At 38.9% G+C, this 16259-nt stretch overlaps 1 protein-coding gene across 1 annotated transcript in view; it reads left to right on the top strand.

Annotated features, from left to right (window-relative positions):
• Positions 1-16259, top strand: part of LOC140371472 (phosphofurin acidic cluster sorting protein 1-like) — a 100802-nt gene that overhangs the window by 63685 nt on the left and 20858 nt on the right. The window contains exons 5-10 of the mRNA XM_072458638.1: positions 3194-3338; positions 4257-4348; positions 6697-6774; positions 10154-10213; positions 13474-13634; positions 14889-14982. Coding sequence (XP_072314739.1) covers positions 3194-3338; positions 4257-4348; positions 6697-6774; positions 10154-10213; positions 13474-13634; positions 14889-14982 — 630 coding nt within the window. The remainder of the gene's footprint in view (positions 1-3193; positions 3339-4256; positions 4349-6696; positions 6775-10153; positions 10214-13473; positions 13635-14888; positions 14983-16259) is intronic.

Below are 16259 nucleotides of genomic sequence, written 5' to 3'. Positions count from 1 at the left end.
AATAGACAGGTTTTGTTGTAGCACTGCTCAGAGTTGGTGCCAATACAAGCAATAATGATCAATGGCAACAGTTATTAGCGTATTTGTAGGTAGGTAACTATTTATTTTATGATTCGTGACAGCCGCGACTCCAATGAAGGCCTTCTTCTGATGTCAAGTCTATTTTTAAAGCTTTTGCTCATCTCCGAGGCCATTTCCTGCAGGTGAAATGAGCTGCGTTTTATTCATAAGGTTCCGGCGCGGATGGAAAGTTCAGAGTTCACAAACGCAGACGGCAGACACGACGACATCCTGGGATATGAAAAGGAAGAGCAACCATTTTGAGCCTGTTTGAAAAAAATAATAATGCTTCCTAAGCACGCTCATTACGACTGCGTGCTTAGGTTTGCTAGCTTTTGCCAGTAGATGGAGCGCTGACACAAATCCTATGAGGAAACGGCTGACTGGTACAAAGTTGTTGTTTTTTTTGATGAGTTAAGTTTCCGAAACATGAAATGGAGAAGTAAAGTTACTGCAGAGCGTGTTTAAAGGTCTTAACTGTACAAATACTTCGTTATATGTGTCCTTTTAAAATGCAAAAAACAAAATTATACATATATTTTGCTTTATACTTAAAACAAATATTAGTGGTCCAGGTCTTTAGAGTAGTAAAGTGACCCTGTGGTGTTAACACAGTACTATAGTAACACAGTAATATAGTTTGTTTACGGCGTACATCAATATATATATCAATACATCAATAACAGCATGATCAAATTACTACTGGATTGACATTGTGGTTCATTATTATGTTTCGTATTTCATTTTTGTCGACGTTAATACAATATAACATTATAACCAGTATATGATGTCATCTAATAACATTATTTACTCTTCAACATAATTATTGATACATCTTTGTTGTTCTGTGGCTAATTAAAACTGAAATTGAAGCAAAATGAATCCTGCTTGCCCCGCTTCAGTGAAGAAACTGTGACGGGAAAAGTCAAGTCGCTGCAGCTTATTATTATATTAAAAATTCATAGAGGGACTTTGTGAAGTTTGCCCCATCACATTTACATAATTGTTCCGCTGAAAACGCAGCCCTTCACATAATATTCTGAGCTATTGCTGCAATGGAAAAGGGAATGTGTTTGGAATGTGAACAAATATGCGCCGATAAATGTAAGAAGGACGTTTGATGTGAGGAAAATTGCTGTTATTTGGGAACGTTTTTGCAATAGTCTTTGAAACGTGACACGGTGAAAAGAAAAGTGTTCTTATACTTTGTTATATTTAAGTTTTATTTGCTGTTTAATTTTGACACTAGATTTAATATTGTTGTAGAAATGCTTATCCCCAAGTCGACAATCACAAAAAATATCAAATCCAATTGCAATTTGACCTGCGAGTGAAGCCAAAATCAGCTGTAAACTTCATTAAATTGAGTTGTTAACGCTAAATCTATTAAATATATAGTTAAATACTTGTGTTAAAAAGTGCAAGTGGGCTCCATTGAACCTGCACATTACCGTATTTCCTGTAGTATAAGTCACACCAGCCAAAAAATGCATAATCGAGAAGAAAAAAAAAACATAAGTCGCACTGGAGTATGAAATGCGGTTGCAAGTGTGAAAATAACAAATCATATCACATATAAGTCACTCCGGAGTATAAGTATATAAGTATAAATATAGATATAAGTCCCACCCCGGCCAAAACTATGAAAAAAGACTTGTACGTTCGACTTATAGTCTGGAAAATACGGTAATTAAAATGTTTATCCAAAAATGATCGCTGCAACAAGTTATATGATAAATAGCAACTAATTGATTATAAGAATAGATGTTAACTAATCAAATAATTAAATGATCGTTATCTGGTCCAGACTCAAAATGACATGGAAAATGTGTCTTTTGTATAAATAATGAAAAAGTCTGTAAATATTCTCCCATCAGGACCTTTTTAAACGATTTAACATCAGCCTAATCTGGGTAAAATATTTTAAAAAGCTCACATAATCATTCATTTCAGCCCTGTTAAGAATGAAAACGGCAAATTGCGCGACTCTAATACTGAGCGATATTGTCCGAATACAAAACAGATTTGACATAAAACTGACACGAACACTGGCTGACAAGAACAGTTTTCATATCTATAAAAGACTATAATGATTGTTAAGAAAAACAACAACACATTTGTTTACTCCGGTCACGTCCTGGCTCGTGCGATGCTTGTTTTGTTCCGGTCTCTGACGCCCTTCATTCCCCCGCTCGTCGCTCATCGATGCGTTTGTGAGTCACTTCTCGCGCTCCCGTCGGTGTAATAATGATTTCTGAGCTCATGAAACAGATGATCATCTCTGTGTTTTTGCCTGTTTGTTCTGAGCGTTGATATGGCGTAAATAAGCGGATGAAAGACAACTCTTGACAGAAGGCCAAACCCTCGTCTCTTTTCATGTGCGCAGTATGTGGGCATTCGGATGATAAAAAGGAATAAATCACACAATTACAAACACGAGCTGAGCAGAATATTTTTATAGCGTTTTTTTGTATTATTGCGTTCTGTATTGCCTTTGTTCAACATTTTGGGCCATTGTGGCTTTATTAATTAACTTGGCTTGAAAAATAAACAAATCTAGTCGAGTAAAAGTGTTGACGTACATGTTTAAAAAAAAATCCAAAGAATTTCACACACATTTTTTGGTAACTGTTAAAGAGTGAAATGCGAAGGATTGCTTTGATTTTTGTAAATAAATGTAAAAATAAATTACTTTTAGAAAATCATAAATACATAAATAAAATAATACAATTAATAATAAATAAAATGAATACAAAAAAATGAAAAAATTATAATAATAATCATTTAAAAAAATTAAGATCAGTTAAAATTAAAATAAGAAATTCAACTTGACTTGACTACTTTTATTTGTTAGTTTAAAAGATGAAATAGTCTTCGACACCACTACAGTTAAAATTCCATATTATTTGGTACATAAAAATATATTTAGGCAGTAAAAATATGCCACAAAATATGATTTGCAGTAACTTTGATTGTTTTATATCAGTAGCAAGGCTGTCACGATATCAAATTTTAGTGTTATGATTAGACTTACGATTATTCAGGAGTATTGAGACTGTGACCAAACAACGGTAAAACCTTTCATTTTCTCTCATTCCGTATAAACAAAGCACGTGTGGTTTTCCCCTTGCAGGTGATGCAGCACCCCAGTGAAGGCGCGCAGGTTCTGGGGCTCCACAGTCAGCTGAAAGACGCCTCCGTCCCCGTGGCAGAGATCAGAGTTTACTCCTTATCGAGCCAGCCCATCGACCACGAGGGTCCCAAGGCCAAGATGTCAGGTCTGTGCACTTTTGCTTGTCCTTTCTGTTGCTTTGGTCATCACCTGGATAGACTCTTAATACATGCTGACGTCAACAAACAATGCAGCTTGGGTCGTCATGATGACAATAAATGTGATTCTACTCCATTTTTTTTACCGTTCAATGGATCATTCCTTTTTCTTAACTTCATAATAGATTTGGTTTTGTTAGAACGGATAAATATGTGGCAATAAATGACACAAAAACACTTTAAATCACAGTTTTATATTGATTATACAAACAAATTGCACATTTTACCTTAAACACCAAGAGTTTGAAACGTCCATGAATCGTCTTTGGTTCTGTCACAAACATGAGCTGGAGGGGTTTTTACTTGAACTCTTTCAATAAGTAAATAAATAAGGCGCAAAAACCTAGAGTTTTTTCGAATTTACAATCAAAATGTTCCCCAAAAAAACACAAGAATAAAAGGCGCTTTACAAGAAAATAATCTGACAAATAAGACCAGTTTTATGAATGGAACATACAATTTAAATCTCTTCTTTTATCTTCTTAAATGTTCACAGTAATCCTTTAAAAAATATCTATGTATTACGTAACATTTGTGACACAATTCTCTCTCTCAAAATGCGATATGGTAGAAGAAGTGTCAAAATGAAGATCATGGTCTACAGACTTTGTTATTACCCGTTTGTACCCAATTGAATCCTGTTAAATCACTCTAAATACAACTGTGATTGGTTTAATGTGAAGGGAAAACACTTATAATATGGTTAAAAGCTCCTTAAAGTTGTTTTTGCACACTCAACCCTTTTTTTGCCCATACCAAATTAATGTAAACATGTGGAGGGAAACATCTCACAAGACAATTTCCAACGAGTCTCGCGTTCTCTTGTTTCCTCACTAATGGTATGTTGTCTTTCTTGTTTTCCCCAGATCGCTCCCCCGACATCGACAACTACTCTGAGGAGGAAGAGGAGAGCTACTCGTCGGAGCAGGAGGGCAGCGACGACCCCATCCACGGACAAGTGCGCTCACAAACACAGCCGCTAGTTTAAAGCTGGTTTAGTCCTGATTGTTATTGCTTCTTTATCTTTTCTTTGACACTGCTTTTATGTCAGGAAAGTTCAATCATTTCCCAAAGATAGCTTAGTTCTGGTTTAGATCCAAGTAAAGACCTGTTTTTGTCCTGGTTTTGCTATAGATTACACTGAATCCTGTATTAATCCTAGTTTCGGTTAAATCCTGGTCTACTTTCACCCCCGTGCTCTTAAATTAGACCTTAGTTGGTTCTGTTTTACACCTACATTTGTCACGGTTTATTCCTTGTGCTGTTTTACTCTTGTGTTCTAATATTTGACCCAGTTTTAGACTTGGTAAAGACCTGGTTAAATCCTGCTGCCATGATTTTTATTTATCCCCTTAAAGGTGCAGATCACTATTATTAGGTTGTGGATGTCTAAAATAATATTTATTGATATTAGTTTTCCTGATCACACTCCTTTTTTGTGCAGAGCAGTGCACAGTACTTGAGTTTTTTGTCATTTTTTTGAGGAAAATTGGTTCAAATCAGCCTTAAAAAAATCTTGGCAGAGCTAAAATATTCCTAAGGCAGGTTCTAAAATAAATAAATAAATGAGGCCGGTTCTAAAACATTGGCATTGACATGGGGCATGAAAAAACCCACAAATCGGTCGATCTTTACTTTAGTCCTTATTGGATGCACAGTTTCTTCAGTCCAGATTCAGGACCGGTTTAAAGCCTCGTTGTTGTGTTCGCGTGTGACTCGTGTGGGCGAAGGTGCAGAGGTGTTGTGGGGAAATTGGTGTCCAGCGGTGCGTGTGATTGGTGAGGGATTGAAACGGACAGACAGACGGCACACGAAGATAAGGACGAGCGCTACAGACCAACTGAACCGGCTCAATACAAGCCCAGAAGAAAGGAGCAGAGACCCTGATCTATTCGCTTACCGGCCTGGGCGATATCGATTGTGTCACTCTTTCAATTCTAAAGAAAACGCTCAGTACTTTATTCAGGGGTTTCTTGTTTTATGCTGCTTCTTTTGAGAGCTTTTACCATTCAAAATACACAATATCTGAAGTATATCGATCTATCTATCTATTTATCGATCTATCTACTATCTCTATACATTTATTTTTATTTTTATAGAAACAATCTGAAACCCACGGACACTGATTATTGCCACAATTATGATTATTTATTTATGTTAAAGACCGGGAACTCATATTTATGCTACTCTACCCAGAGTAGAGGTAGAGGTAGTGGTTTAGTTTCTATTATTGGTTTCAACAGAAGCTAAACGTCTTTATTTACTATCAAACTAGCCTCTTTGTTTACCATCAGTCCTGTAATGGGCTATAAGCCTCCTATTGAACCCTGGCTCACTCTCTCTCCTCACTGTGTAACTGATTAGCATCCGAATGCCCTGTACGTCTACCTTTCCAGGGATTCATAATTCCATTATAAACAAACAGAAGGTTCAATCTTAACCCCCCATTCATATTTAATGATGGTCTTTCTTTTTTTAACAAAAATAGCCTCATTAACTCTTTCAAACCATCTTTTTTCCCTGCTTAGAATCTTAACTTCACTGTCTTCGATGGAGTGATTAGAGGCTTTAAGATGAAGATGCACGGCGCTCTGTGGTCCTGAACTCCAGTGTCTTCTGTGCTGATAGAGCCTCTTGTGCAGTTGCTGTTTAGTCTCTCTTATGTACCGCTCTTCACAAAAAAAGTAGTAGTTTTTTCAAAAAACTGAGTCCAGATGACACAACTGACTCTTTTTCTACAATGGAACACTCCTGGACAAATGAGGGATTACACCCACATTATTTATTTATATAAATTTCTTTCCAACATTTATACTTTCCAATGAGTATCTTTTTATTGAACACTAATGTTTCTGACGCTGAAGTAACTAATTAGAATAAAAGACATAAAGTATAGGGCGAGTCATGACTGCTGCTCTGTGAAGTATTGAGCGTAAAGTGAATCACCATTTGATCTTTTCATTTTAATTATTGGCGCGCGATGACACACTTCCAGCCAGTGATTTACATAAAGTGCCAGATGATGGTGCTTTTAGTCGGCTTTTAGTGCGTCAGCGCCCAATTTGTGTCCGGAATAAGATTGAACGTTTGAAAGAAGCGGATCGATTTGAATCTGATCAATAATAGAAATATAAATGCAAAACTTAAATTTTAAAAGACAAAGAAGATGTGTCAGAAATGCACTTGTTTTCTTCCAGTTCAACGGTGTAAGTCTTAGTTAGGGGTAACATCGCCATGGAGACAAGCGGGTGGAGCCTCCTTACACAGTGCACCTTTAAATCTTTACATGTCCTTCTCTTTTCTCAGTATCTTTTCGATGAAGATGAAGATCTGAGGAAGAAGAAAACCACTCGCCGCAAAACGTCAAACGCCGCCATCACCAGAGTAAGACCCAGAACTCTTTCTCTCTTTCGCTTTCTCTTTCCTATCTCTCTCTTTTCTTCTATCTTTCTCTCTCTCTCTAGGCTCCTCTCTCCAGTACCTGCTTGTTTTGGGCTTTTTGCGCTTTGTAAAGGCAAAAAAAAAGAAACCCTTCAGATGTAATATGGTCTTGGCTCCCTCCTTCTCTCTCTCTTTCTCTCTCACTTTGCCTCACCCCAGAAAACCCATTTATTTATCTTTCCCTTTGTCATCAGAGCCTCAGGACAACTTTATGGACCTGCTCAAATGAGGACAGAATTTTATTAGATTTTGTTATGACATTTCTAGAATTCATTTATCAGTCCTGGTTTAGACCGGTTTAGACCTGGTTTAGACCTGGTTTAGACTTGGTTTAGACCGGGTTTAGACCGGGTTTAGACCAGGTTTAGACCGGGTTTAGACCGGGTTTAGACCGGGTTTAGTCCTAGTTCAGTCCTGGTTTAGTCCTAGTTCAGTCCAGGTGAGGTTGGTGCTGAATCAGATCCTGGTTAGTCCAGTTATGGTCCACTTTTTGGACCCACCTTTAGGGTTTCTCTTTATTTCTTTCCAGTTAAAAGTCTGGTTTGGTCCTGTTTGACCAACATTTAGACCAAGTTTAGTTAGGTCTAGTCTTGGTCTAGTCTTGGTCTAGTCTTGATCTAGTCTTGATCTGGTCTTGATCTGGTCTTGGTCTAGTCTTGGTCTAGTCTTGGTCTAGTCTTGGTCTAGTCTTGGTCTGGTCCTGGTCTAGTCCTGGTCTAGTCTTGGTGTGGTCTTGACTAGTCCTGGTCTAGTCTTGGTCTGGTCTTGGTCTGGTCCTGGTCTAGTCCTGGTCTAGTCTTGGTCTGGTCTTGGTCTGGTCCTGGTCTAGTCCTGGTCTAGTCCTGGTCTAGTCTTGGTCTAGTCTTGGTCTAGTCTTGGTCTAGTCTTGGTCTAGTCTTGGTCTAGTCCTGGTCTAGTCCTGGTCTAGTCTTGGTCTGGTCCTGGTCTAGTCTTGGTCTAGTCTTGGTCTGGTCCTGGTCTGGTCCTGGTCTAGTCCTGGTCTAGTCCTGGTCTAGTCCTGGTCTAGTCCTGGTCTAGTCTTGGTCTAGTCTTGGTCTGGTCCTGGTCTAGTCCTGGTCTAGTCCTGGTCTAGTCCTGGTCTAGTCCTGGTCTAGTCTTGGTCTAGTCTTGGTCTAGTCTTGGTCTAGTCTTGGTCTAGTCTTGGTCTGGTCTTGGTCTAGTCCTGGTCTAGTCCTGGTCTAGTCCTGGTCTGGTCTTGGTCTGGTCCTGGTCTAGTCCTGGTCTAGTCCTGGTCTAGTCCTGGTCTAGTCCTGGTCTAGTCCTGGTCTAGTCCTGGTCTAGTCTTGGTCTAGTCTTGTCCCAGTGGAAACACCCTTAGCTCCAGTTGAGTCCTGCTTTCCCGTCTTTCCTCTTCTTGATCATCCCTCTCTTCTCCTCCTGCGCCGTTGCCTTCCTCCCCATAAATCCATCTTCATTGTTCCTGACGGGTAATTCAGGCCAATTTTGTGCGACCAAAACAGCAGCACACGGAGCTGCCGACACTTTGGGACGACAGGGCCACGTCTTAGAGCGTATACTATTGACGGACGCGATGCTCCGCCACGTTTAAATTATGGATGCCGTGTTTTGACAGAAGAGGATCGATTAGCGTTGTGTTTGCGCTCAATCGATTTGTTTATGATGGTCCATTGTCCTTTATGTCCCGTCCTAAAACATAACCTTCGAAAGACGAGTTTAAGCAAAGCAATAGCGTTTCCATAAAGACGAAAAATTAAGCAGAAAGGTTGCGTATTGCACTTTTTGCGTATTTGGTTGCAACGTCAAAGCTTTAACGTGTATTTGGGACGGAAGAAAAAAACGCTGTACGAAATCAAAGCAGTTGCATTTGTTTATCTGGACTTTGAACTATTCAGAGCGGCTTTACTGTTTGTCTTGTGTTGAAAGAGTGAAATGTCAAGTCGATGGAGTAATAACAACGATAACTTAAATAACTTCACATTCAAATGGTCAATCCTCGTTAAATGCAGAGTGTCATTGTTGTGCGTGCAATATACACGCATCAAACACTAATATTACTCCACAGTAGAATACACCGCCCCATTAGAACAGAGAATGCACAACCATTACCGTATCTTCCGAAGTATAAGTGGCGCTGGAGTATAAGTGGCGCTGGAGTATAAGTGGCGCTGGAGTATAAGTGGCGCTGGAGTATAAGTGGCGCTGGAGTATAAGTGGCGCTGGAGTATAAGTGGCGCTGGAGTATAAGTGGCGCTGGAGTATAAGTGGCGCTGGAGTATAAGTGGCGCTGGAGTATAAGTGGCGCTGGAGTATAAGTGGCGCTGGAGTATAAGTGGCGCTGGAGTATAAGTGGCGCTGGAGTATAAGTGGCGCTGGAGTATAAGTGGCGCTGGAGTATAAGTGGCGCTGGAGTATAAGTGGCGCTGGAGTATAAGTCGCGCTGGAGTATAAGTCGCGCTGGAGTATAAGTCGCATTTTTGGGGGAAATTTGTTCAAGATAATAAAATCCAAGACCAAGAACAGACATTTAATCTTGAAATGCAATTTAAAATAATAACAGATTAAAGAACATGTAACAACACATAACTGTAACATATTAAGAGTTATTCAGATAACTATAGCATAAAGAACATGCTAACAAGTTTACCAAAGCATCAGTTTTACCCCAAATCACTAAATCCATTGAATTCTTCTTCCTCTGTGTCACTTCTAAACAACTCCACAAACTCCAGAGGTCGAGGAAGTGCAGATTCTTCTTCTGCGTCGCTCAGAGCCTAGAGCGCCCTCTTGTGGCTGTCAGTGTGAAAATAATCATGACGTGAAATGCGGTTGCCAGTGTGAAAATAACAAAATAGCATAATAATTTTTTATATATATTAATAATATCGTCGTAGTATAAGTTGCACGGCCAAACTATGAAAAAAGGTGTGGCTTATAGTGAGGAAAATACGGTAAATGTAATAAACTGTAACAGGAGTACATTGTCTACAAGTGCATATGAATGAATTGATTTAGATAACTCATTAGCAGAATATAAACATTTTTGCATTATTCAAACAGACATCCGCTGTTCATAACGATGATTTACGACGCTCCGGTGTATTTCTGCGCTGGCAACAGTTCTGCTTTATGTGACAGAGCGCTCGCTGCCGTGTCCATTAACCGCTGTTGTTTTGAGTCGCGAAGCGTGAAAAGCGAGCGCGGGGGGGGGGACAAATGGCTTCCTCGTCTCCTCGTATCCTCGTCTCTTCGTCTCCTCCTCGACGATAGCGCTTCTCAGACACGAGCGTCCGTCGTCCCCTCCGGCGTCTCATTCACTGTTCCTCTGTGTTCCTTCCACCAGCAACCCAAAATCAAAGAGAAGTTTGTGGCCCTGCTCAAGCGGTTTAAAGTCACAGACGAGGTGGGTCCCGCATGTTTTTCCTTCACTCTTCCTCCATTTTTCACCCCCCAGCATTGATAAAAACACCAAAACGGTCCTTTCCGCCGTGAACGTCAGCACACAGAATCAGCCACAACATTATGACCACCGGTTTGTCACGCCTGAGTTGTCTTTGCGTTAGTGTTTTACGAAACGACAATTTCAAACACTAAAACACACATTTTTAGACAGTAGAATGTGAAATGATGGTTTATGTTAAAATGCAGCGTGAAATAAGTTCAGATAAAGCTCAAGATCATTCTAAAAATCACATTTTATTGATTTGTGTGGGACATTGTGTTTAGACTGCACTACAAAACTAAAGATATCCAAATATTTTCCATTGAATAATTTAATGTTGATCCAAAGCAAACAATTTACTTTTAAAGTTGATCAATTTATAATTAAGTTCAGTTGAAACAAACTTGTATGAAACGATATTTATGATCTGCAATTCTTCTGTTCATTTATAGTTTGCTGTTATTTAAAGCTGACAATAAACTCTTTCTATTGTATTTATTTCTATTTTCACAGTAATAATGTGTTAAACTAAATACACGTCAAATGGATGGTTCTTGCTGCTCTCAATTTCCTTTTTGGCACTGGAAATGTTTAGTTTAGTTTGATAAGGTTTCGAGACGCAGGATAAGAAAAGGTTACTTCACACTTTATATTCATTCATAGTTTAACCGAGACAAAACATCTCAACAGAACTCAATCTAAATCAACATTATTATTTTTTCCTACTAACTAATTGAAACACTTAGATACTTCGAGACTGAAAAACCCTACGGATTCAACAGTTAAAATATAATCCGTATTGTTTAGTCCAAAGGCATGTGATGAATGCAGCTTTTACTCGCCATATTTTTTTTGAATTGTATTTTGCTTAAAGGCCGTGCACTTACTTTTATTTCCTTTAATTCAGGTAAATGCCTTTTACTTTGCACTGTAAGTTGTAAAAGCAGCTAAAAACAAAGAGAAAAGAAAACTCTAAGGACCGACAAGTTCAACCAATCAGGAGCGCCGTTGACCCTAACGTCCCCTTTTAGCGTTCCCCTTTTGTGTCCCCCTTTAGCGTCCCCCTTTAGCGTCCCTTTAGCATCCCTTTAGCCTCCCTTTAGCGTCTCCGTTTTGCGTCCCCCTTTTGTGTTCTTCCTAGCGTCCCTTTAGCCTCCCTTTAGCGCCCCCCCTCTCTTTAGCGTCCCTTTAGCGCCCCCTGCCCCTTTTGCCTCTCCCTTTAGTGTCCCCCTAGCGTCCCTTTAGCATCCCTTTAGCGACCCTTTAACCCCTCTGCGCTCATGATGTGTAAATCCAGTGTGTTTTCTCCGTCGGGGTTCAACGTCAGCGCTAACGTGTCCCTTTGCGTCCCTTTAGCGCCCCTATAATCTCCCTTTAGTTTCCATTTAGGGCCCCTTTAACCCCTCTGCGCTCATGATGTGTAAATCCAGTGCTTTCTCCGTCGGGGTTCAACATCAGGGCTAACGTGTCCCTTTTGCGTCCCCTTTAGTGTGCCCCTAGCGTCCCTTTAGCCTCCCTTTAGCCTCCCTTTAGCCTCCCTTTAGCCTCCCTTTAGCCTCCCTTTAGCGACCACTTTAGCCTCCCCCCTTTAGTGTTCCCCTAGCGTCCCTTTAGCGTTCCTTTAGCGACCACTTTAGCCTCCTCCCTTTAGTGTCCCCCTAGCGTCCTTTTAGCCTCCCTTTAGCATCCCCCTTTAACATCCCTTTAGCGCCCCCCTTTAGTGTTCCCCTAGCGTCCCTTTAGTGACCCCTTTTGCGCCCCCCCTTTAGTGTTCCCCTAGCGTCCCTTTAGCGTTCCTTTAGCGACCACTTTAGCCTCCCCCTTTAGTGTTCCCCTAGCGTCCTTTTAGCCTCCCTTTAGCCTCCCCCTTTAGCGCCCCCCTTTAGTGTTCCCCTAGCGTCCCTTTAGTGACCCCTTTTGCGCCCCCCCTTTAGTGTTCCCCTAGCGTCCCTTTAGCGTTCCTTTAGCGACCACTTTAGCCTCCCCCTTTAGTGTTCCCCTAGCGTCCTTTTAGCCTCCCTTTAGCCTCCCCCTTTAGCGCCCCCCTTTAGTGTTCCCCTAGCGTCCCTTTAGCGACCCCTTTTGCGCCCCCCTTTAGTGTTCCCCTAGCGTCCCTTTAGCGTCCCTTTAACCCCTCTGCGCTCATGATGTGTAAACCCAGTGTGTTTCCGGCGCCGCAGTAAAGTGTGTGGGAGGCGATCTTCTGGCGTCGTAGATAAAAATAGCGCAGGAGTAGTTTGTGTGTTTTAGATTCTCCCAAAGTAAAACGCTGCTCGACGACCGCTTTACCTGATGTTCGGAATGGAAAAACGGGCACAGCTTGAAGTTCAGTGTTCTTTTTTTTTTCATAGAGAAAGTAGTAATTTATTCAACACTTCTAAGCATTCTAAGTTAGTCTGTGTCACCTTAGGGACTGTGAAGAGCATTGTATATTATCATTTTTATTATAAACGAGTTGAGGCAAGGTTTGAAAAATTACAGAGCATAGTGTTTGCTTTTGAATTTTTACTTTTTATCTATTCTTAATCATTTTCCATAAACTTGTGTCTGAATTGTTGACGTATAATAGATCAAATATCACTTTTTAAGTCAATATTTTGCTTTGAATTATTGACTTTCAGGTACAAATGTGACGTACTCTTTAAAATTTACATCCGAGACACAAATAAAACAAAATACTAATGATATAAAAGTGTGTTTAATAATATAAATATAAATAGATGATAATAATAATAATAATAATAATTGTTAAAATGTAATTGTATTAATTGGAATTTTTCATAAATAAATAAAAAATAATGAAATATTAAACATAATATACAAAAAACAAACACAACCCAAGAGCAAATTACAAAAATACAAATAGACATCAATTACATGTTTAAATTAAAATAAAAAAAAACATAATCCATCTCTGAAAACGATTTAAATTGTGAAATATGTACACATTTTCAGCACATCCAGGAGCGTCTAACATTTGTGCAAAGACTGAACTGTTAAACTAATACAAGAATACAGTTTTAAATCAAGTTTGTAGAGGTCTGAACTAAAGGGTTAGCGGAAATGTAGAAACACACGGACAATTTGCAGATAATTTGATAATACAGGGGCCAAATAAAAGCACAAACGCAACAAAATATACTGCAACAAAAGCAAGTCTGTTCCATACGTCTGTGTAAAATGCTGCAGGTGTTAAACTCGCCTCCCTGCGTGTCGTCTAGGTGGGTTTCGGCCTGGAGCACGTGTCCCGGGAGCAGATCCAGGAGGTGGAGGAGGACCTGGACGAGCTTTACGACAGTCTGGAGATGTACAACCCCAGCGACAGCGGACCCGAGATGGAGGAGACGGACAGCATCATGAGTACGCCCAAACCCAAGCTCAGGTACAGCGGCTCAAAGGACACAACCGCTTTGAACTAGCGATGGAGAGCTCCCTCTACTGGGGACGAGGAGCAGTGCATGTCTGTAGGGAATAAGATAAGATAAGATAATCCTTTATTGTCCCACATGGGGAAATTTATGCTCTGCAACTTAGTGGAAGAGTGTAGGAATGTGTAAAAAAACAAACAAAAAAAACATCTATTGTACCTTATTTTGCTGTACATACCCATTATTAAACATTTATTATAGTTTTGTGTTATTATTTTTACTTTTAAATCTGCCGAAGCACAATTGTGAAAGCGATGAAGCCTTTTTTGTTGTTAATACTGCATTTACCAACTTCCCAACTTTATTTATAACACACTTTCAGAACTTTAAAACACAGCATAATGTAATAAGTTAGTGGCAAACAGGTCAACAAGGTACACAACAACTCAAAATGTTGATTTGTTGTTGTTTTACTTCATTGTCACATGAGATTCTCGTTCACTCAAGTGCGTGCCACAGATTTCCTCTTCTTGTTTCATATTCTATGTTGGAGTTTCTAGTTTGGATCTCAGTGTAAATCGAAGTAAATCAAAATGTATTTGTAAAACATTTTAATTATTCAAAAAAACAATCCATTTATAGTATTGTAAAATGATCCAAACCGTTCTTTAAAAAATGTGTCAATGGTTTGTCCCAGATTTAGTTATTTTGTTTGGTTCTTTGTAACTTGGCCTTGTTTTGCTCAACACAAAAGTACAAAAAGAATAAATGTTTTTTTAAGTTTTTTTTTTAATGATTTAGACTTACAAGGCCAAACTTCTCAAGACTAAAATGTCCTAAATAAAATGCAACTCCTGATCACAATCTTTGACCAAAAAACATCTGACAGACACAGCAAAGCAAATTAATACAATACATATAATAATAAAAATAATAATAATAATAATACAAATAATAGTAATACAAATAATAATAATAATAATACAAATAAAAGTAATACAAATAATAATAATAATAATAATACAAATAATAGTAATAGTAATAGTAATAGTAATAGTAATAATAATAATAATAATAATAATGATAATGATGATAATGATGATAATGATGATAATAATAAAATAATGATAAATTCCCTTGTAAATGATACTGGGACATATTTCTTCCTCATTTATCATGCAGCTCACGTTTGGCCGATGCAGAACAGATGAATGTGAATAAATACATGTTGATTGTTTGTTCTGAGTGTCTCTGTGTCCTCGCTCCAGGCCGTTCTTCGAGGGAATGTCTCAGTCCAGCTCTCAGACGGAGATCGGCAGCTTGAACAGCAAAGGCAGCCTGGGCCGCGACACCTTCAGCCCCGTGAGTAGCTCCACTCTCAGGAATCCACAGCCTCAGCAGGAATTTCACTTATTCGGGCTCAGGAGCTTTAGCGCGGCCCAAAACCCAAAACTATTTCAGGTATTTTAAGTACTGCTCTTTCACGGTCGGAAATGTGAATGGGAGAAGATCTTTTTGTGCACAAATAAGGACAAATATCTTAAGATCGCTCAGTTTTTTTGTTATACTGTATTTTCCCGGGCTATAAGTCACACCTTTTTTCATTGTTTTGGCCGGGGTGTGACTTATATTTATACTTATATACTCTGGAGCGACTTATATGTGATATTATTTGTTATTCTCACACTTGCAACCGCATTTCATACTCCAGTGCGACTTATATGTTTTTTCTTCTCTATGATGCATTTTTTGGCTGGTGCGACTTATACTCCAGTGCGACTTATATATGTTTTTTTCTTCTCTATGATGCATTTTTTGGCTGGTGCGACTTATACTCCAGTGCGACTTATAGTCCGGAAAATACGGTAAATGATGTCGTCTCGTCCCGTGGGAGTCGTCTCATCCTTAGTAAGAAATGATTGAACAAAATGTAGAACAAAAAGGGTTATTTTAGTGTCATTTTGTTTCCATGTGTAGCTCATTCAAAGATAAAGAGAACTTTGACAAACGTGTGATCCACATAAGTCTCTCTTTTATGGATTATCGACGTCTGTTGGCAAAACATAAACGCTTGTGACTGCGCTCGTGTTCCGTGTTGCTTTGAAAGTTGCTTCAATAAAGGAAGCTCCGGTCTCTGTTTACTTTAGACACGACGACATGAAGTTTGGAAATGTGCTGTTTGCTTTGAGCCTTTAAGTGTATTTTAGCTTAAAAACGCCATCATATAATTTCAGATTAATTCCCTTTGTAAATACTGAATAATAAAAAGTAAATTTTATAACTTAAGAAAAAGGTTTGCTGTTCGATACGATTCCAATGTATGCGAGTTTCTCTGTTTGAATATCGATACTAGGGCTGCACGGAGCAATACTTGAATCTCAAATATATTTTTTATGATAATAATAATAAAATAAACTTATTAAAAAAATTACAAAATGCTGCGAAGAGCAAATAACTGATTAATAAGAAAATAATGTATATTTAAACAATTAATATTTTTTTGTCTGCTTAAACTTCAGCTGACACATTTAAAGACAAATTTTAGCATTTTTTTTTATCAAATTACCAAAATATCTGCATCACGATTCATCAAAAATGTATCAAGACATTGTTTTTTGTCAACACAGCTCAGGCCACTC

Source organism: Eucyclogobius newberryi, unplaced genomic scaffold (assembly GCF_026437365.1).
Source record: "Eucyclogobius newberryi isolate DKJ021-1_F unplaced genomic scaffold, fEucNew1.0.hap1 SCAF_22, whole genome shotgun sequence".
In the NCBI taxonomy this organism is placed as follows: domain Eukaryota; kingdom Metazoa; phylum Chordata; class Actinopteri; order Gobiiformes; family Gobiidae; genus Eucyclogobius; species Eucyclogobius newberryi.
This window is presented reverse-complemented; position numbering and strand designations above follow the sequence as displayed.